The sequence below is a fragment of the Chlorocebus sabaeus genome, chromosome 12 (genome assembly GCF_047675955.1).
Source record: "Chlorocebus sabaeus isolate Y175 chromosome 12, mChlSab1.0.hap1, whole genome shotgun sequence".
NCBI lineage: Eukaryota > Metazoa > Chordata > Mammalia > Primates > Cercopithecidae > Chlorocebus > Chlorocebus sabaeus.
In genome coordinates, this window is record NC_132915.1 from 63,693,339 (window position 1) to 63,716,455 (window position 23,117).

The following is a 23,117-nucleotide window of genomic DNA, read 5'->3' on the forward strand; positions in this document are numbered from 1 at the left end:
AGGGTGCAGTGGTGTGATCACAGTTCACTGCAGCCTCTAACTCCTGGGCTTCAGTGATCCTCCTGCTCAGCCCCGAGTAGCTAGGACTACAGCTGTGTACCACCATGCCCAGTGAACTTTTTTTTTAAATTTATTTTTTGTAGAAATGAGAACTCACTCTGTTACCTGGACTGGTGTCAAACTCCTGGCCTCAACCAATCCTTCTGCCTCGACCTCCCAAAATGCTGGGATTTAGGCATGAGCCACCACTACCATGCTCAACCAAGAACATTTACATAAAGGGAAAGGTACAGATACTGACCAAGACCAGGGGCGGTGGCTCACGCCTGTAATCCCAGCACTTTGGGAGGCTGAAGTGGGCGGATCACAAGGTCAGGAGATCGAGACCATCTTGGCTAACACAGTGAAACCCCATCTCTACTAAAAATACAAATAAATTAGCCGGGCGTGGTGGCGGGTGCCTGTAGTCCCAGCTACTCGGGAGGCTGAGGCAGGAGAATGGTGTGAACCTGGGAGGCAGAGCTTGCAGTGAGCTGAGATCACGCCACTGGACTCTAGCCTGGGCGACAGAGCGAGACTCTGTCTCAAAAAAAAAAAAAAAAAAGAAGATACTGACCAAAACCAAAAAGTTATAATGCAGTTTGATCTCAATTTGGTTTAAAAAAAACCACATGTATAGACACATACACAAAAAAGATCCAGAAACATATGCACTAAAGTTATTAAAATAGTGATAACCTTCGGATATTAGAAATATTTTTTAAATTTTGCTTGTAATCAATTTCTTTCTTAGACAGGGTCTCATTCTGTCACCCAGGCTGGAGTGCAGTGGTATGATCACTGTTCACTGTGGCCTCTACCTCCTGAGCTCAAGTGATCTTCCCACCTCAGCCTCCCAAGTAGCTAGGACTACCAGCACACACTACCATACCCAGCTAATTTTTGTATTTTTTGTAGAGATGAGATCTTACCAAGTTGCCCAGTCTGGTCTCGAACTCCTAAGCTAAAGTGATCTGCTCACCTCGGCATCCCAAAATGCTGGGATTACCAGTGTGAGTCACCATGCCCTGGCCTATTTTTCTAAATTTCTACAATGCACATTACTGCTTCTATAAAAATAAAAGGTTATTTAATATAAATTGTCTATGCATAACCATAGACATGTGATTGATAATATTGTATTGTACACTTGGAAACTGTTGGATGAATTACTTGAATTTTTTTTTTTTTTTTTGCCACAAGAAAGAAATTAAATTGTTTTAACACCGAAATCTAAGTCACTTTCTTGCCTGAATCCTCCAGATGACCCACACCTGTAGGAAAGTTCAGTCCTGGCATTTAAGGGTCTTCACAACATAGTACTTGATCTCTCCAAATTTACCACAGGACTCTCTTGCTAGTCTAACTTTAAGCTTTATGAGCAAGTGCTGTACTTTCTGACCTGTGCCTCAAACTGTTCTCCTCCACTTCTCCACGTCAAGTTTCCCACCTTCCTTTAAGGCCTAGAAACTGTATTTTATATGGTACTGCCTTCCCTGCAGTCCCACTGAAACACTGTGTGCCTTGTTGACAACTCCTGTTTCCTGATAGTAAGGCTTTAACATGAGGTTCTCTGAGGTCAAGCCCAAATTCTCAATTCAGTGTTCTTTCCACTCCATCATATTCCCTCTAGTCTGTATATTTGGTTGAGAATCAACCAGTCAGAAGGTACATGCTGCTTCCTTGTGTCACTGTTCTGTTCCAAAGCTTATTTAGCCCAAACCTGTCTATAGGGTCTGAGTCCCAAACTCACCACCTGCTGGCCAAGGGTGGAACTAAAGGTACTTTCCCTCTCCCACTACTATGATCTCCAAAGACAATGCAATTCTGAATTTCCATTTTACATGGGAACATGAGTCCATACTTCTCTGAGTAGCTTTATAAAAAAAAAATCCAAATCCTATATTAAGTATTTTAAAGCCCTTAGTGGGTTGTAGGGCTGAGCAAGGGTTAGCAAAGCACTTGACATTTGCCACAGTTCAGCTGAAATGGAAGACCTGCATCGTTCATGGGCATTGTGTCCACTGGACTTTCAGGGGAATTTGTAGGATCAGTACCTTAGATCAATCTATCTATATATACATATAGATAGATAGCTTTTTTTTTTTTGAGACGGAGTCTTGCTCTGTCGCCTAGACTCACTGCAAGCTTCGCCTCCTGGGTTCATGCCATTCTCCTCCCGAGTAGCTGGGATTACAGGTGTCCACCACCACACCCGGCTAATTTTTTGTATTTTTAGTGCAGACAGGGTTTCATTGTGTTATCCAGAATGGTCTCAATCTCCTGACCTAGTTAGTGGTCCACCCGCCTCGGCCTCCCAAAGTGCTGGGATTACAGGTGTGAGCCACAGCGCCTGGCCAGACGTAAACATGTTTTAAGATATTAGGTATACTGTTCCATCTTTGTTTTTGCCTCTATGGCATACTGCTGGTCCTCTATTTGATACCATATTCTTGGTCAGAAATCCAACCTCTAATCGCAGTGTTTACCCTCTATAAAGTGATCAGCTACAGTAAGATCACATTCCAATTTCTTTCTAGGAATAATGTGAGGGGAAAGATGGACTGCCTACACAATTTGCCTCTTGGTTTAAGTATGCAGGTTTCTGCAGTTTAGAAAGCATTTTTCAATCATTTTATCAGACTAAGAAACTTGAGGCCCCAAAAGAGCTATCACCTTGTTCACAGCTATATAGGTATAACTGGCAACTCACATGTAGAAGAATGAAACTGGATCCTTATCTCTCACCTTATACAAAAATCAACTCGAGGCCAGGTGCAGCAGCTCATGCCTGAAATCCCAGCACTTTGGGAGGCCGAGGTGGGAGGATCACCTGAGGTCAGGAGTTTGAGACCAGCCTGGCCAACATGGGTGAAACCTCGTCTCTACTAAAAATACAAAAATTAGCCAAAGGCGTGGTGGTGCATGCCTGCAATCCCAGCTACTTGGGAGGCTTGAAGTAGGAGAATCACTTGAGCCCGGGAGGCAGAGGTTGCATTGAGCTGAGATGGAGTACTCCTAGGCTGGGTGACGGAGGGAGACTCCGTCTCAAAAAAAAAAAAAAAAAAAATCAACTCCAGATGGTTCAAAGACTTAAATCTAAAACCTGAAACCATAAAAATTCTAGAACATCAGAAAAACCCTTCTAGACATTGGCTTAAGCAAAGACTTCACGACCCAAGAACCCAAAAGTAAATGCAACAAAAACAAAGATAAATAGATGGAACTCAATTAAATTAAAAAGCTTCTGCACAGTAAAAGAAACAATCAGCAGAGTAAAAAGACAACCCATAGAGTGGGAGAAAATCTTTGCAACCTATACACCCAAAAAAGACTAATATCCAGGATCTACAAGAAACTCAAATGAATCAGCAAGAAAAAAACAATCCTATCAAAAAGTGCTCTAAGGACATGAATAGACAATTCTCAAAAGAAGATACACAAATGGCCAACAAACATATTAAAAAGTGCTCAACATCACTAATGATCACAGAAATGCAAATCAAACCCACAATGTGATAACACCTTACTCCTGTAAGAATGGCCATAATCAAAGTCAAAAAATAAAAGATGTTGGTGTGGATGTGGTGATCAGGAACACTTTACACTGCTGGTGGGAATGTAAACTAGTACAACCACTATGGAAAACAGTGTGGAGAGTCCTTAAAGAACTAAAAGTAGAACTACCATTTATTCCAGCAATCCCAATACTAGGTATCTACCCAGAGGAAAGTAAGTCATTATATGAAAAAGATACTTGTAAACGCACGTTTATAGCAGCACAATTTGCAATTGCAAAACTAATGGAACCAGCCCAAATGCCCATCAATGAGTGGATAAATTGAATTGTGGTATAACTGAGGTCAGGAGTTCAAGACCAGCCTGGCCAACATGGCGAAGCCCCGTCTCTACTAAAAATACAAAAACTAGCTGGGTGTGGTGGCATGTGCCTGTAATCCCACCTACATGGAAGGCTGAGGCAGGAGAATGGCTTGAACTCGGGAGGCAGAGGTTGCAGTGAGCCGAGATCATGCCACTGCACTCCAGCCTGGGTGACAGAGGGAGATTCCGTCTCAAAAAAAAAAAAAAAAAAAAAAATTTGTGGTATATATACATACCAGGGAATATTACTCAGCCATAAGGAACGAAATAATGGCATTTGCAGCAACCAGAATATCATTATTCTAAGTGAAGTAACTCAGGAATGGAAAACCAAACATCGTATGTTCTCACTTGTAAATGGGAGCTAAGCTATGAGAATGCAAAGGCATAAGAATGACACAATGGACTTTGGGGACTCAGGGAAAAGGTGGGAGGGGGGTGAGGGATAAAAGACTACACATTGAGTACGGTGTACACCGCTCAAATGACAGGTGCACCAAAACCTTAGAAATCACCACTAAAGAATTTATGTAACCAACCACCACTTGTTCCCTAAAAACCTACTGAAATAACAAATACCAAAAGTGCAAAAATATCCATTTCGCATCATGAGTTCCAGAGCTGCTCCAGTTTAATCAACCAATATAAGTATCATGCATCCTTAAAGATTATCTATGTAGACCAAAAGGGAGCCTGGTCTTGCCTCTTATAAAGTCTAGGATGACTAATACCAGTGTTGATCATAATTCTGAAGGACACAATCCCAAACACCATAATCCCAAATGTTGAAGTCCCAAAAGATCAAAATCCCTAAAATCACAAGCTGGACAACATAAAATTTCAAATTCTGGGGAAGGGATTAGTACGTTTTTGGTTGTAAACAAGATAGTTGCATCATGTTATACAGAACTATTACCTTGTTATTGTCTTAAGTATGGTTTAAAGAGACACATCAGGGTGCCAAGTTGCCAATGAGCAGAATTGTGGACTTAATTTTAGGTGTCAATTTTACTGGATTAAGTATTTAGAAATCTGGCAAAGCATTATCTGGGTGTGTCTGTGAGGTTGTTTCTGGAGATTAGTTTGTAAGTCTGAGTGGGCTCAGTGGGCAGGACCTGCCTTCGATGTTGTTGGGTACTATCCAACAGGCGGGGTCCCAGAGAGAATACAAAAGGCAATTGGTCTGTAAGAGCTAGGATAGATTTTCCTTCTTAAGATGGAGTTTCACTCGTTGCCCAGTCTGGGGTGCAATGGCGCGATCTCAGCTCACCACAACCTCCGTGTCCCGGGTTCAAGCTATTCTCTGCCTCAGTCTCCCAAGTAGCTGGGAGTACAGCATGCGCCACCACGCCTGGCTAATTTTGTATTTTTAGTGGAGATGGGGTTTCTCCACGTTGGTCAGGCTGGTCTCAAACTCCTGACCTCAGATGATCCGCCCGCCTCAGCCTCCCAAAGTGCTGGGATTACAGGCACGAGCCACCACGCCCAGACTAGGACAGATTTTTCTTCTGGTGCCTTGGACATTAAAAATTTGACTCCATGACCACAATGTTGACTGTGTGTGTGAGCATTGTATGTGTGCATAAAAATGTTGAAAGTTCCTCAATAAATGAAGAAACGTCTGTTTTTTGTACACGTGCATTTGTGAAGAATAAAACGTTCTCAAGACCTCGTCTCTTTGGGAGACAATGCAGTGGTTACCGTAACAGTTTTTGAACCATCTCATCGAGACTTAGGTTTTCTGTCACAGTATTACAGTTGACCACAGTTATAAAGCTAGGTGCCCACAATTACCAAGCATAGTGACAAGCATTTACACATTTCACTTTCTGAACCTATTTCTTTATGAATATGTTTCATCTGCTCATCACCGTTATATCTGTGCAACTGTTGTTGGTATACCTGAGTGTTTACCTTGCAAAAATATTACTATTCCCTATTTTATCGTGTAAAGTGGCCTATGAAATGTTCTGTCGTGTTGTTTCTCAAATAAACACGTTTTTAAATATAAGTAAATTTTCGAAGAATGTTTAGCATTTCTTCCAGAATTGTATGTTAGGATTTTGACCTTTTGGGATTGTGATTTTCAGAATTTTAGACTTTAGGGATTTTGATCTTTGGAGACTACAGTATTTTATTCAAAATTATGGTGTTCAGGACTGTCTTTTATGTCCCAAACCCAATCAACATATATTTAGTAATTTATTTTCTCTGCACTACTCTCCCTCTGGGTGAGGCATCATTGTACTGACCCCAGAAGCACTAAGTGATTGAAAAGGACAGTCTATTTTCTGTTTGGAAAAAAAAATTCAATACTAAAATCTTATATTAACAAAAAGCTTTTTTTTTTTTTTTTTTTTTTTAAATCAAACAAAGTACATAAAATAAAGGTGGGCACAACGCTAAGTGATCACCAACCAGGTGATGTTTGGGATTTTTAGATGCATTAAAAGGGAGTATAGAGAATATCCACCTGCAAATAAGATTGTATTTTTTTGCAACCCTATGATTTTCAAATGGCTCCTAAACACAGTCTTTGGTCAGGATAAGGGATTCTGCAGGCCTAGCCTTACCGTTCACATCAAATATAAGTAGAGGGATGCCATATTCTCCACATTTGGAGCTCTGTCAGGCTGCTCCCTTTCCACCAGTCCTATCCAGTGATACTGCAGACACAGGGTGAGGCAACAGGAGACATCATACTGATGTTGATCAGGAAAGGAAGAAGGTGCAATCTTACTTCCAGGATTTCACATTTGGAAGAATGCCTTGGGAGTGGTGGGTAGCCCAAAGCTCTTCCCAGGAAAAGAAGCAGGCACAGGGCCCAGGACTCAGGCTCCATTTTGACCCAACGTTTATTGTCCTTTTACAACATGTCATTTTTTGGTTTAGAAACTGCTTGTGATTAGTTTTCCAACATTAACTCAAAAGCATGTAAAATAAATCAACCTACTCTCTATATAAACACCCAGCAACTGTGGCACCTACCCACCTACCCAGGTTGGATAGGGGGAAGGGAGGGCTCGGGCAGCATTGAGTCAAGTGCAGATGCTTTACTGTGGCAGGTGGCAGTAGTGCCTTGGTTCACACCCCACACAGGTCCCCTGCACTGCCCCAAACTACAACAGAAATGGCATAGGCCCAAGGCCCAATTCCCTGTTGGTAATTCACTCTCCACCTACCAAATGAAAATCGCTTTTATTTTTTCGCTTTTGTTTTGTATTTTTGCAACAGAAACCCCCTGTCCAGAGTCAGACTGTAGCTGAACTGTTCAGACTGAAGAATGGAGCAGGCTGTGGGCGCACCCCTGGTCCCTCTCCTGGGCAAGCGCCCCCACCCCCAGGGAACAAGGTCCGGGCAGGCCAGCTCACTGCATGCCGGCCACCACCACTTAGCCATACAGGTCATCGTCATTGTCTTCTGTGTATACACTGCCACCTGTGCCGCCTCCACTGCCCTGACTGGGGCCAGCTCCACCCTGGTTCCCTGAAGGGAATCTGTGTACAAGAGTAAAGCCAAAAAAGACAGTTAGGACAGAGCCTGTGTAAGATTTCCACAACTACCCCTCTAGCTTCCTTAGGACTCCCATTCCCTTTTTGGTGTAGGTCCCCAAAGTAACTTAAGCACTGTCTAAGGCTCCCAACCAAGTTACCTGAAGCTGCCAAAGCCCCGACTCTGCTGAAGGGTCTGGGCGAACATCTCGTACTTCCGAATGTCATTGTCACTGACAGAACGGCGCGCAAAGCGCATGGCTTCTTCAAAGTGATCTCGACGGATCTCAGGCACTGGATCATCCTCTTCTACCTCCTATAGTTGGTAAACACAGATCACTAGGGCTTAATACTTTAAAAGGAAATGCCAATGGCTTTCAGTGCTTACCACATTTGGATTACATCCTACCCAGTGGTCTCACTTTCAGTGACATATATACTCTTAAATATACCCAGGGTTTCCCAATGATGGCAATCCTACTACTAGAGCACATTATTTGGGCTGCTTATTCCCTTTATTCAAATTATACTCTCTTCACAGCCCAGCTCAAAACCTATCTCTTCCATTGAGAGGCCAATTGCTGTGACTTATGAGACTGCTTCCTAGGATTAGTTCATCAGTAGTTTTAAGCTTTTATGGGAGAGAGAAGGTCACAGACCCTTCAAAACAGAAAGAAAGCCATTTATTTGCTCATTCATTAAGTCCCATGTTTGGAACTTAATGAATTAATTAAGGGTAACACAGGACATAGTGGAAAACAAGTGAGATGACAGAGATCCTACCTTTATGGAGCTCACACACACATGAATTTGTCTTTTCATTTTGGGAGGTCTGTGGACCCCAACCCTTCCCCAACCATCAGGGATAGGTATATGGGTCTCATCTCAGTTCAAAACCTTGCTCTGCAGCTCACACCTGTAATCCCAACACTTTGAAAGCCCAAGGCGGGCGGATCACAAAGTCAGGAGATCGAGACCATCCTGGCTAACACGGTGAAACCCCATCTCTCCTAAAAAAAAAATACAAAAAACTAGCCGGGCGTGGTGGCATGCACCTGTAGTCCCAGCTACTCGGGAGGCTGAGGCAGGAGAATGGCTTGCACCTGGGAGGCGGAGGTTGCAGTGAGCCGAGATCGCGCCACTGCACTTCGGTCTGGGCAACAGAGCAAGACTTCGTCTCAAAAAAAACAAAAACAAGAACAAAAACCTTGCTCTGTTTGGTGCACTCTCATACTTTGATTTCCCTCATGGAGCTTGGTTTAGACTGAGAATGGAGCCTGCCCATCTCTTCTTGGCCTTATTCCAAATTGAATGGATTCACCTCAGTATTCTTTATCTTTGATGCCCTATTAACATTCTTCTCAGATGATCTTTTCAACAACTTCTACTCTCAACTCCAGGGCATGGTGGTGGCTGCTGCCTGGCTCCCCATGATTGGCACATCTGGGGAAAGGATACAGACTCACCATGGCTGATGGGTTTGTCTGCCTCTCTCGTTCTCGCCTAATCTCACTTTCGATGGATTCACGGATGGCCAGCTTGCAAGCACGCTGGCAAATCTCTGTAAGGTCAGCTCCAGAGAAGCCATTAGTCATTTTAGCCAGGAACTCCAAGTCCACATCCTAAAAGAAGCAGCAGAGCTACCTTAGCATTTAGCCTCTTCTCTCTTGAGATACACAGATCTTTGGGCCATCCAAGCACTCCCAACTAGTTTTCCCCTTCTTTGGCCACCCCATTTTATTCCTGATTCTAGATTATCTTAATACCCTCAAAAATTCTACCTTCCCTTTAGACCAACCCTAACCCCAAAGCAATCTTGTTCAGAACCCAAAGAGCACTCTATACCAGACTGAGGACTCATACAAGTCTCCCACAGCCCATGATCCTGCACCTGCCTTGGCAACTGGGGACTTGCGCAGGTTAGCCTTGAGAATGGCAACACGTGACTTCTCATCAGGAAGTGGGATGTAGATGAGCTGATCAAGACGGCCAGGTCTGAGGATGGCAGGATCAATGATGTCAGGCCGGTTGGTAGCGCCAATGATGAACACATTTTTTTTTGTGGACATGCCATCCATTTCTGTCAGGATCTGGTTGATGACTCGGTCAGCAGCCCCACCACCATCTCCAATGTTACCTCCACGAGCCTTGGCAATCGAATCCAGCTCATCAAAGAATAGCACACATGGGGCAGCTTGGCGGGCCTGTAGGAGGAAGCCGATTCAAGCATTAACAAAACTAGATCTCTCGGCCAAACATGGTGGCTCACACCTGTATTCCCAGCACTTTGGGAGGCCACAGTGGGAGGATCACTTGAGGCCAGAAATCCAAAATCAGCATGGGCAACAGAGCCAGACCCTGTCTCAATTTAAGGGGAAAAAAAAAAAAAACCAGCTCTCTCACACCTCAGAAAGAAAATCAAGTGACTTGCTATCCAGTTGAGCAGCCAGCAATAAGAATGTTTCAACCGTCTTAAAGAAAAACAGCCTCTATTCCTTGTCCCCAGGCAAATCAATAGATAGCTCAGCCTATTGTAGCTCACCTTGTCAAAGATTTCTCTGACATTGGCCTCAGACTCCCCAAACCACATGGTGAGAAGCTCAGGACCTTTGATGGAGATGAAGTTGGCCTGGCATTCATTAGCAATGGCTTTGGCCAACAAAGTTTTCCCACAGCCAGGAGGTCCATAGAACAGAACTCCCTTGGAGGGTGTCATGCCAAACTTCAGGAATTTGTCTGGGTGTTCCACAGGATACTAGGAGGAAAAGGAAAGAGGGCTGAAGGTTACCTCCACCTTGTGAAAGAAACCTAACTAAACAGAAGCATGCCCTCCATTACTTCATGGTGTACCCAATGGTATCAGATCCAGGTTCTCTAGAAGCAGACTCCTTAGTGCGTCAAATCTAAGAACAATAGGTTCCTAAGTCATGCTCTCACATCTCTTGCAGCAAACGTGTTGACACCCTAAGATCACCAAGGTCAATTACAATGTACTGAGGCAGTGACTCACCCTGGACCAAGTTACCCTACCTGGACTAGCTCCTGAAGCTCACGTTTGACATCCTCTAGGCCCCCGATGTCTTCCCAGGTTACCTGTGGCACCTCTACCACGGTTTCCCGCAGTGCTGATGGGTTACTCTGGCTCAATGCCCACTAGAAAAGGAGGGAAAACTGGGGATGAAACTTACCAGGGGAGGGGTCAAAGCACATATGTGTGTACCTGAGGCAGGGGTGTGGTCCTTACCCGGAAGTCATCCATAGTAACTGCTAAAGAGTTCATGACCTCGGCATCAATGGTCTCATCCTCTAGGTCAATGAGATCCATCTTCTTGCGGATGGCTTGCAGAGCAGCCTCTGAGCACAGGGCTGCTAAGTCAGCACCCACATGCCCGTGAGTCTCATTGGCTACCTGCAGAGAAAGATCTATTTACTGTGCTGCCTCAAAGACCCAGCTGCCGCAGGAGGCTCAGACACAATAGAATGCTTCCCCTGACTGCTATCCCTGCGTCCTCTAATTTCCTTGAATACATATACTACCAATACCTTTATGGGCTGGGTTTTAAGTACTTAATCCTGGACTCGGGACCTAGAAATAAAGCTGCTCCAACAATTCTGATTTACTCTAAATGCAGCGTCAAGTGAGAAAAATGCCAACTCCAATTTCCTGGATTTAATCTCAGATTACCTCCTTTCCCCTGTCCAGAAATAAAAACCCATCTCCTCACATCAAAACCTTATGTCTCTAGCCAGTTCCCAGCAACTGCCTAGAGATATTATAACGCCTGGTCAGCCCTCATCATCACTTCACCTGTTCCAGGTCCACATCATCTGCCAGCTTCATGTTCTTGGTGTGGATCTGAAGAATTTCTAAGCGTCCCGTAGCATCAGGAATTCCAATATCTACCTCCCTGTCAAAGCGACCTGTGGGACAGTGCATGAACATAGACAGGGCTCGTTTCTAGTCCAGAGGTAAGAGACAGGCCTAGGGTGACCAACCATCTCAGCTAGCACAGGATTGTCCTAATGGTAGCAATGAAAAAGTCTCAACCCTGGGAAACCTTTCAGTCTCAGGAAAACCGGGGTGGATGGTCACTCTAGACAGGACGTAGGATAAAGGAAAAAGAACCCCAGATCCAATCACTGTGAAGGGCTTCAAGAGGATTAGGTGACTTAGATGAAGGAGAGAGGCAGGACCTAAGCAAGGACATGGTCAAAAGCATCTGGAGTCCTTACCAAATCGCCGTAGAGCTGGGTCAATGCTGTTGGGTCTGTTGGTTGCTGCCATGACAATCACATGTGCTCTCTGCTTTAGGCCATCCATGAGGGTCAACAACTGTGATACGATGCGCCGCTCCACCTCACCATGAGTCTGCCAGAACAGGATGTCTGGTCAGAAGTGAAGTCAGGGCCTTTCAACCCCCCACTATCCCCTCAGGTAAGCTCCTACTTTCTCTCTTTTGGGAGCGATGGCATCCAGCTCATCAATGAAGATGATGGCAGGAGCATTCTTCTCAGCCTCCTCGAAGGCTTTACGAAGGTTGCTCTCAGACTCACCAGCCAATTTGCTCATGATCTCAGGACCTGAAAGGATACAGAATGGAAGCAATAACAAAATGACAGTCTTTCCCAATTCCCCCCAAAAATCAGTTATCTTGCTTGTTTGGCCCAGAGACAGGTCCTGGGTGAGAAGGTGGTAACCTATGTCTACTTCTCATATCCTCTACCAGCCATTATCCCAGGACAGCCACCAGGCAAGGCTGGAGACAAGCCCAGGGACTCAGTATACTCTTCTCACAGTTGAACTAGAAGTGTAAATGTGACAACAAACGCTCTAGCCAGAGCAGGAGAGATGGCACACCACTAAATAGCATTCTCCAAGAGCCAGTGATCGAAGTTCATTTTCCCCAAACTCTCTCAAATCACTAAGCATTCACCCTTTGATTTCTCGTTCTAGCTTGCTCCTGCTCTTCAGTCTGTCCACAATCTTTCTCAAGGGGGGCAGGACAGGCAGCACCAGTGTAAAATATCTTCCCTTTATTGCTCATCTGTCTGTAACATACCCAAGCAAAAGAAATATGCTATAAAGGTGCAGGAGGGCATGGGTGCAAAAAGGATGTGTCCATGAGTGCTCCAGCTCATGAGCCCAGTTCAAAATTGGGTCTAGCCAGACATAAGATGAACCAAGTATCTTACCATTGATCAAGAAGAAAAAGGCTCCAGTCTCATTTGCTACAGCTCGAGCAATCAGGGTCTTTCCTGTTCCAGGAGGTCCGTAAAGCAAGATTCCTCTAGGAGGCTGTGGACCAATGCAGAGTGTGATTACGTTCCCACCTTCTCCCAAACTCTAAAATGGCTTAACTAGGGCTCCAGAGACGGGGAGAACCAGGCTTCATCCCTGACAATATTAAGAATAAGCCCTCAGTAGTAAATGCTAAGCAGACGATTTACCTTAGGCCACAATCATTTCTATTACTAGCAGGGAAAATATTGCTAGAAAGTGGGCAATATTTATGATTGTAACTTGCATAGGAGACTAAGGGCAGAGAAACTCTAGTCCAAATGTATTTGAAGATACATGACTAGGGAAAGGCAAGAGGCCATTACACTAAGGGCTCGATTTTAGACAGACCAAGGGCCAAAGACTAGCTAAGCCATTTAAGAGAGCAGGGTCTATTTTCTTCATTGCCAGAGAATCACTCACTGCAATAACCATGCCCTCCAGAATTTATCACACTGGAATGGTGTTTCTTACAATCATCAATTTTCTTCTTTGACACTATCCTTTCTATGGCCCTATCCACAAGCAGGACATGTAAACTGTCCACATAGAAGATGAATTTGTGTGATACCTACTAGGAAAATGAGTAACTTCATCTTCAGTGTGTTCCATGATACAGAAAAGATTGGGAAGCTACACTCTAGACCAATAGTTCTCAAATGTTTTAGACTCAAAACCCTTTAACACTCTGAAAATTTCCTTAACTTCCTTACTTCTATTGGGTGACATTGCTCTAGACAGGCTGGCAAACTATCGTGAGATTTGTTTTTACGGGGTCCATTGAAACAATAATGGCTTTTATATTCTAAGAGTTGTGGGAAAAAAACCCATATATGTGTGTGTGTTTTGTGCACACACGCACACGACAGACAATTTAATTAGCCTACTCTGGTCTAGACCATCAGCTCTAATGAATTTAGAGCCTTAGGTAAACTAAAGGATATATTATTGCCCCTCTAATCCAAGGCAATAATGAAAGCCATGTATGAAAACAATCCCAGGATTAGACACTGGATATTAATCACCACTTTAGACTTGATCCCAGAGCCCAGGATGCTCACCTTCACACCAATTGCCTTAAAGAGGGCAGGATGTCTCAGGGGCAGTTCTACCATCTCCTTTATCTGAGCTAGCTGCTTTCTGCAGCCACCAATGTCATCATACCCTACTTCATTCAAGGACTCTTCCTCATCCTGAATGTGGAAGAGAGAAAGAAAGGAGAAGGCAAAAATATTATATCAGCAAAAGTTGAGTTTCTCTAAATCATTCCACTACCTAGTGTGCAAAAACCTAGCGTATGAGTATAAGAAGATTCTCAACCCAGCACGGTGGCTCATATCTGTAATCCTAGCACTTTGGAAGGCAGAGGTGGGAGGACTGCTTGAGTCCAGTTGTTCCTGGGCAATACAGCAAGATCCCATCTCATCAAAAATTAAATTAAATTTAAAAAAGAAGATTCTCCTCTAAAGGGATCCAGCCTCAAAGAACAACCACAAAAATCCCAAGGCAAAGATTTCCAGCACAGTCTTTGCCTCTCACATTACTCGTAGTCTTACTGAGAAAGGGTCTCTAAAATCTGAAGCTGGAAACCCTGGGAATGGGCAGAGGCCTGAAGCCACCATCAGCTTTACTTCAAAAATGGTTTCAATCACTTATATATTTTGGATTCAGTCTAGGTTTTTGAAATTCCTGACATTAGGTACATCCAACAAACAATTAGGCCCAGAAATGAATAGCTGGCAGGTTTCTCATCCCTGAAAGATGGTTGGTTCTCCAAAGAACACCCAGTCTCTTTTTTTTTTTTTGTCAACCAGGCTGGAGAGAAGTGGCACAAACACAGCTCACTGCAACCTCCAACTCCTGGGTTCAACCGATTCTCCTGCCTCAGTCTCCCGAGTAGTGGGATTCCAGATGTGCACCACCAGGCCTGGCTAATTTTTGCATTTTTAGTAGAGATGGAGTATCACCATGTTGCCCAGGTTGGTCTCGAACACCTGACCTCAAGTGATCTGCCCACCTCAGCCTCCCAAAGTACTGGGATTACAGGTGTGAGCCACCGCAGCTGGCCGAGCACCCAGTCTTGACAGTTACCACATGATGCCACACTGAGTAATCATGAAATTGGATACTGGAATCAGGGAGAAAACTCACCTCTCGTTTGATAGGCTCCCCTTCGCAGTGGATCACTGTGTCTGGAGCAACAATGCAATAAGGGCTAGGATCTGTTTCCACCACTTTGAACTCCACAGCACGCATCCCACCACGGACAAGAAAAATGTCTCCTATGAGAGCAAGCAGTACAAGCACAGTTAGGGGCATCAACTACAAGACAAAGTGAGAACTCATCAGACCCTGGGGTCAAAATGCCAAACTCATTAGATATTGCCCTATTTCTCCCCAACTCCACCTGTCTTAATAAGCAGCAGGTAAGAGGAGAAAGGTAAACTGTGAAGAGTCCCTCTGACGCTCAAGAGGTCAGTCAACAAAACCTGACATGTCAGAAGACTATCAAGTTCTGACTTCTGCCATGTAAGTAGCCCTAGTTTTCACTACAACCACCAATGGTAGAACTGTGCACTCTGGACCCTGACTCAGCCAAAATGGACCACCTTCTCCTTCAAAGATCCATAAAGATAGCGTACTCTCCCGGAACAGAGAAGGGGAGAGATGGGAGCCAGGGAAGGATGGAGGAAAGGAGCAGAGTAAGACATATGAATATGTGTGCAGGGTTTGCATGCTTGTGTATACAAATATATGAAAATGAGTCTAGCGGCCGGGCACGGTGGCTCACCTGAGGTCGAGTTCAAGACCAGCCTGACCAACACAGTGACACCCCATCTCTACTAAAAACACAAAAATTAGCCGAGCGTGATGGCAGACGCCTATAAGCCCAGCTACTCAGGAGGCTGAGGCAGGAGAACTGCTTGAACCCAGGAGGAGGAGGCTGCAGTGAGCTGAGATTGGACCATTGCACTCCAGCCTGGGGGACAGAGCGAGACTCTGTCTCAAAAAAAAAAAGAAAAGAAAATGAGACTAGGCATGACAGCTCATGCCTGTAATCCCAGCACTTTGGGAGGCCATGGCAGGTGGGTCACTTGAGCCCAGCAGTTTGAGACCAGCGTGGGCATCATAGTGAGACCCCATTTCTTTTTTTTTTTGAGACAGAGTCTTGCTCCGTCACCCAGGCTGGAGTACAGTGGCCTGGTCTTGGCTCACTGCAACCTCCACTTCTTGGGTTCAAGCAATTCTCGTGCCTCAGCCCCCCAGGTAGTTGGGATTACAGGTGCCCACAATGGGGTTTTGCCATGTTGGCCAGGCTGGTCTCGAACTCCTGGCCTCAAGTGATCCACCCGCCTCAGCCTCCCAAATTGCTGGGGTTACAGGTGTGAGCCACGGTGCCCAGCAGACCCCATCTCTTAAAAAATAAATAAATAAATACAGGAGAAAAGCATAAAAGATTAAAAAAAAAAAAAAAACAACGAGACGAAGATGTTCCAAGGTTTATTCCCCACAGTCAACAATCCTTAAGCTCAGAATTAGCTCTCACCTTTCCGGATGGGTCGATAAGCTTCCAGGAAGTACGGCTTAAGGTATACCTCAAAGAGATTACCAGTAATGCCTTCCACCGTGTCATCAATGGGCAGCACGTGGATACGTTTGCCGTACTTCACATCAGGGCATGGCTGGATGCTGAGGATGACAAGCAGACTCCATATTACCAACCACACTTCGGGCCCAAGCACTGGGTGTCCAAAAGGGTCTGGCACAGATAGCTGATAGTAAGTGAAAAAGAAAAGGCAGGATGGCTTTAGGTGAAGAGAGGAAGGAAAACACCGTGGAAGTGAGGGCAAAGGAACAGCCCCACTCACTTCTAATCAGTGAGTCAAAATCAAAAGCCACACATTTAGAAACCCCACAAAGATATGCAAGGTCTTCAGTGAGATATCCAAGGATGATCCCCTTCTAGCTAATATTGGTGACTCAATATTACAAGGGAAGGTCTTAAGCTAACAATTGTCAGGGTCAGTGAAACAGAAGTGAAAAAAACAAAATTATCTCAGCCAGGTGTTCAGAACACCTTGAGGAAGTGACTAAGCACCCCCAAGAAGAAAGCTACATGAAACTTAGACTCCATCAAAAAGAATCAAAAGCCTGAGATGATGCTGGCCAGGTGATGGTTGGTTGGGTAAGAGTGGCTAGAGATGACTCCAAGATGGGGCAACCTCTTGCCTAAAATTATGCAAGAACAAGCAAAATCACTCACATTGAGAACTATCCTGGGTCTGGCTCCAACTATTCCTCTCTCCCGGGTTCACTTAGGGGCTTAAAAGGCCTGCTAGCAGCTCACCTTCCATGTCCATATCCCCACCTCATTCCAACCCCAACACAAGCCATTAATTGGACATACTAGTGAGAGTAGTGAGGAGGTTATTTGGCAGATACATACACACCCTCGAGTGGTATCCTAAGCTAGGCTATAAGTATGATAAATTACACTTCTAGTAGGAAAAAATAAAGGCACCAAGAAAGTTACAGGAAAGCCAATTTGTCTCAAGTGACCTGCAGAAATGGATTTTGAAGTCCCAGGAAGGCAGAACCAAAACCTAAAGACAATCCCGAAGCATAAGTCTTCCCATGACCAGCAGGCTTCCTGCATCGACAGGTTCCAAGAACTTGGTCCTGCCTGTAATACATGGGTACTGCCTGTAATGCAGGCTATCTCTGGTCTCCCATCCCTGTGGAGCCAAAAACCCCACACACCTGATGACATCCCCTAGGCGTACACGAAGGTTATTCCGAACAACTCTATTCATCCGAATCTTCTCATCAGAACAAGTGTCATCAGAAAGGACGATGCAAACAGCTTCTCGTCTCTTCTTTCCTTTCAGCAACACTGTGTCACCTCGGAACAACTGCAATTCATCCATCTTGGGCTGAGGAAAGAAAGTTAAGGCCTTTGGGTCACTGGGCAGAAGGGGAGTAAGCAACAGCCCTGGAGATTGGGATTCCCAGTAAACCCCACTCTATCTGCAGTCTGCAAATAGAAATATCTGCAAAATGAGAAAAGAAACCTGGGCAAATCCCTCAAGTAAGTGCAGTAAGGAAAGACTAGTCTGTGGCCCCAGCTTACCTGGGACAAGGACACCACACTGTTGTCCTCATTGATGGCTTCATCAACAATTAACCGATTGGGACGGTTCTTCTGTTTGAGAATGGCTGTTGATAGGTCATCACCTTTTGAACTAGAAGCAGGAAACGGAGTCAGTCCCAGTAGATACTCCTGCCCCAAGGGCCTCACCAGTCTCTAAAACTCATACTTAGGAAAGAAGCAGTGAATAGATGAAGCTGTCCCTAGACCAGAGAGCTCGGATGAAGGAAAGGCAGCCAAGGTCACGAGGAGCAGTATCTAGCATACATATTACAATACCCATTCCGGCAGCTCCTGGTATTTGGAGCATCAGGGTCCCAGCTATAAGGCTCCAAGTGAGTGATACTGCCCCAAGAAGACATAATAGAAATGGAGACTGAAAAGTTATTAAAGAAATAAAAACAGTCTTAGACTTACAGAAGAGTGGTTAAGAGCAGGAACTCTATAATAGTCAGACCCATTGGGTCTGAATTCCAATTCTGCCACTGCTTAACTGTGATCTTGGGCAAGTTACCTAACCTCTGAACTTTGATGTCCTCCTCTATAAGAGAGAGACTATAATACTTACCTCAGAGGCTTATTGTCTTAAGGGAGATAATGAATGTAAAATGCTTAACATAATAGCTGGCACATGATTTTAACGGTCACCATGATTAACAGTATAAAGCATAAGCTAACTTTCCAGGGAATGAAGTAAGCCAGACAACTCCCCTTGAGGCTCAGGGAGCTCTCAAGTCCTACCAAGCAAGCCTGGGGACAATGAAGCAGAATTATTGGCGCTACCCTCCTTATAGGCTAAACCTACTGATGCCAGGGCATTCCATAGTACCAAAGGAATGCCAAGCATAAAGACCATCATATTTGGAAACAACACTAACAGACATGAAACCGCCAGAAAGAGGCTCAAGGTCAAAAGGAACTTCACAGTAATTTCTGCAAAAGCACACAATTCCATAAAGTTGGCTCAAAAAACCAAAACCAAGAAATGCTGAAACATTGTGCAAATACAAATCCCTCTCATCCAAATCAAAGTCGACTAGGTCTATACTCAGTCTGTTATTTCCTACAAGACAGGGTCATTCACCAGACAGTGACACCAACTTATTACCTAGCCCATCTCCAGCTGTCACTTAGTAGACTCAAGTTCTCTCTCTCTCTCTCTTTTTTTTTTTTTTGAGATGGAGTTTCACTCTTGTTGTACAGGCTGGAATGCCATGAAGGGATCTCAGCTAACTGCAATCTCTGCTCCGCCTCCCAGGTTCAAGTGATTCTCCTGCCTCAGCCTTCCCAGTAGCTGGGATTACAGGCACGCGCCACCACGCCCAGCTAATTCTGCATTTTTACTAGAGATGGGGTTTCACCATGTTGGTCAGGCTGGTCTCGAACTCCTGACCTCAGGTGATCTGCCCACCTCGGCCTCCCAAAGTGCTGGGACTACAGGCGTGAGCCACCGAACCCAGCACTCTCTCTCTCTTTTAAGAGCTGCCTCCTGTTAGTAAGGCTCAGGAAAACATAAGCATTAACCAAAGTAGGAAGGCTAGACAATGAAGGAAGCCAAAGAAAATTAATTTTTAAAAGGAATTTCTTCATTCAACAAATTCATGAGTGTCAATTATGTGCCAGGCATTGTTCTAAGGGCTGGGGATACTGCAGTCAACAAAACAACACAAAATAGTATTCCCATTGGAAATATTCTCACAATTTCCAAAAGACAGAGAAAAGACACTGTGCTCAGCTAGGAAGCTGTGGGGTTCTTACATATCTGGGTCCTGCTACACCCAAGAGAAAAACAAACCCCATTCATCGAACAAAATGGTAGGCCTTCTGCTAACCCTCACACATAGGCTGCATTTTTAACCACTGCCTCTAAACTAGTTTCTAATGACAGTTTCTAATGACAGTTTCCTCTGCTCAAATTTGCTTCCCCCATTCCAAAAGTGTGCCACTCTAGGCACGATGCTGCTGAGTAGGCAGACTTTCCCAATGCTTATCAACACACTGGAGGCCAAGCATGCTCAATGCGACAGCTGAGAGCAATGTAAACCCATGAGCGCTCCCAATCCTGTCCCATTAAAATACTCTTTCAGGGGTTGCCATCGTCTTGCTTGACTTATAGAACTGGGACTGGAGAAAAATAAAATGCCAGATGCCTCTAGTCATCATAGTTTTTTATTTTTTGAAATGCAGTCTCCCTGTTGCCCAGGCTGGAGTGCAGTGGTGCAATCTCCCTCACTGTAACCTCTGCCTCCCTGGGTTCGAGTGATTCTCCTGCCTCAGCCTCCAGAGTGGCTGGGACTACAGGTGTACGACACCACCACGCCTGGCTAATTTTTGCATTTTAATAGAGATGGGGTTTCTCCTTGTTGCCCGGGCTGGTCTTGAACTCCCGACCTCAGGTGATCTGCCTGCCTCGGCCTCCCAAAATGCTGGGATTACAGGCCTGAGATACTGTGACCAGCCAACAGTTTGTATTTTAATCTCAAAGCTGCATCCTAGGAAAACCTCCATTCTGCCTACCATCCCGGTAGGATGGCGATAGCCAGGACTCTGGCTCTGGAGATGAGTGGTATGCCCTTTTCTTAAGGTAAAGCCTCTAATTCCCCATCTATCTAGTGAGATCAGAGGTGTTAATCTCTAAAAGAGTGAATTCAGCCTGACCATGGGCCAACAGCAGTTCTGGACACTCTTTGGGGCCATTCTCCACTGTCTTCTGTAGCCATTCTCCACTGTCTTCTGTATGAGTCAATCCCTTTCCAGAACTGCACAGGGGACTCCAAGGGACTTGGAGGGGGTTCAGCTAAGAGTCATCAAGGTGACCAAGAAGTTAGAAACAGCTGATGATTTCAGGTTCCAAGAATTTTAGATTTTTACTTTTGAAAACAAAAGGCTGACTGCATATAAACCAAAAGAACACTTTCAGAGTAAGTGACCCTTTTAAATAAGCAACTGAGTAATACTTTATCCCAATTCAGAAACTTGAAAAAAAGGAACACACCTCAAAAAACTACTCTCTTCAAGGAAGGAAGGTAATTTGCATAGAAGAGTTTCCTTGGGCTGGTTTTTTTTTTTTTTTTTTTTTTTCAGCCTCTAAAAGCTCTATTCTAAATTGAATGGGCTGAGGTAGGTAGCCAAGTTTTATCTGACGCTTTCTTGAAGGATGGAGGTGGTGTCAGAAAGCCCCATAGCCTGGATAATTTCTCAATACAGCTACCTGAGTAAAGCGGTGCGCGCACGTTTGCTTTTGAAGAGTTAGTGCAACTCTAAACTGCACACCACGAAAGCTGGAAATATGGAAAGGCGCACAAAACACGAACTGAGATTCCAACTTTAGCAAGAACCTAAAATGTTAAAGAAAAATTCTTTTCTCCCCACCCACGAATCATAACATTAAGGAAAAGTGGCTCAAACTTTCTAATATGAACAACAGGCCTAAAGAAAGAACACCAGAAGCGAAAGGTAGGGCTCGCCCTCTCCCTAACAGTCCCTCACTACTCAGATCACACATACAGGATGCCCACCTTGTACCGGCCGACCCGGCTCCAAAAAGGCGGCTGTGAGCTTCCCTGAGCTCGCCCGGCCTTCCCCGACCCCGGCCTCCGCCTCGGTGGCAGGGCTCCTGAGGCCTTCACATGGCGCAAAGTCCACGCCCACCGGGCCCGGTTGGGGCCTCGGGCTCGTGGGGCCTGCTCTCTCCAGGGACCAAAGGCCTTCGGCGGGTGGTAGGCCGGACGGCAGACTGGCGCCCCAAGGCCCCGGGGTTCCGCGCCGGCAGTGTGGGCCGGAAGACCTCGTCAGGCCCGGACGGCCATTCCAAGGGAGCCAATCGGGCGGGCCGGGGCCTGCATGACACAGCACGATCCGGCCCCAGGCTCCGACCCGGGCCCAGCGCAAGCCCCGCCTAGGGGGCGCGCGGGTGCGCAGCTGGCCCAGCCGGGGCTGCCGGGTCCACGGCCCCTCACTCGCTCCCTAGTTCCCCTTCCCTCTTTCCTGGTCTCCACCTCTCTGACGCGCCCACGGCCAGGCCCCGCCGGGCCTACCCAGCGCCGCGGGTCCCGGTGCGCGCCGCCGCAGCAAGCGGACGGCGCGCGCACACTCACTCGGCTCCAGAAGCCATGGCGCGCGCCTCTCCCGGCCGGCGGCTGTGGCGGCCCGCGGGTAACGGCTACGAGCGGTGGCAAGCGACCGACTGGGCCGGGGCTCGGCTCTCCCAGGCGGTGGGCGAGCAGCGGCGACAAACCCGCAAGCGGCTTCCCTCTCGCTTCCTCCCACCGGCAGCGAGGCGTCGGGCGAACAACGCTGGCTCCTGATCCGCGAGGTGGCAGTGGCACCGGCAGCGACGACTCAAACGACGGCCGCAGACGCTTCGCTGAGACTGAGCCGAGAAGAGCCGAATCATCGGAAGGGAAGCTGCTCCCACCTCAGCCAATCAGTGTCTGCCCTGCGGACTCTCGCCCGCCTCTCCGTGCCTCTCCCCAGCAACCCGCAGACCGCAACCAATCAGGAAATTCGCTTGCGGCCTGGCTCCCGCCTCAGTGATGCGACACGCCTAGTAACGCCACGTCAATTGGCCGCAACGCTACGCTTCCTCGACGGATTGGAATTCTCAGCCAATCAACGAAAGGAATTGGGCGAGATCGACTTGTGAAAGGAGACCCTTTAATCCCTTAGAGGCGGACTCTCCCACTTGGCTTCAGTTCATTGGCTCCGGAGTTTATCCTCCTAGAAGAACGTGGCACAATAGACTGAACCCTTGTATTAGTCTAGTCCAGTTGTGGTAACCTATACATCCATCTTTTCCCAAAACCTGGGGATCCTCTAAGATGCCATCACCACCCTGACCCTTCTTGCTCCTTTCCAACGCTGCCTCCAACCACCCCTACTCTGAACTTTCTGACTAGCACCCCACTCCTACCCCATTGTCATTGCACCCTCTGGTAACCCCAATCCCATACCTTTGCAGTTTCTCAGCGCTTGTGCCTTTCTTCCTCCCGTCATTAATATTAATACATTATAATAAGGCACTCAAATCCAGAGAAGTCAAAGGACAACCACAGAACACACAGCCAATTCAGTAGAACCCAAATTAGCAAGAAAACTGCATATGTTGGGACTTGAAAATCCTTAAGCCCCAAATAACAGGGGTCCCTGTTTGCAGTCAACAGGCAGCTGTTGGTGGTATGCCGACTCAATTCACCTTTCAACTTCTAGCCACAGAGACACATTTGACTGAGATGAGTCCAATTTCTAGAATTTGGAATTAGGAAGGGAATGAGAGTCA

At 45.9% G+C, this 23,117-nt stretch overlaps 1 protein-coding gene across 2 annotated transcripts; it reads right to left on the minus strand.

Annotated features, from left to right (window-relative positions):
* Window positions 1–6,758: 6,758 nt before the first annotated feature.
* VCP (valosin containing protein) lies at window positions 6,759–22,213 on the minus strand. Of its 2 annotated transcripts, none has more exons than XM_007968871.3 (17): window positions 21,937–22,213; window positions 17,822–17,933; window positions 17,452–17,624; window positions 16,238–16,380; window positions 14,842–14,972; window positions 13,752–13,883; window positions 12,606–12,708; window positions 11,860–11,993; window positions 11,646–11,781; window positions 11,221–11,333; window positions 10,657–10,821; window positions 10,443–10,565; window positions 9,955–10,167; window positions 9,308–9,616; window positions 8,879–9,034; window positions 7,574–7,728; window positions 6,759–7,418 (listed from the first exon to the last, which is right to left on the minus strand). In XM_007968871.3, the coding sequence occupies exons 1-17, from the start codon at window positions 21,951–21,953 to the stop codon at window positions 7,313–7,315; spliced, it is 2,421 nt and encodes an 806-aa protein (XP_007967062.1). In that variant the 5' UTR covers window positions 21,954–22,213; the 3' UTR covers window positions 6,759–7,312. The 2 variants fall into 2 exon arrangements, with proteins under 2 accessions (XP_007967062.1, XP_007967063.1); XM_007968872.3 differs by lacking the exon at window positions 21,937–22,213 and adding an exon at window positions 21,358–21,440.
* Between the last annotated feature and the right edge of the window lie 904 nt (window positions 22,214–23,117).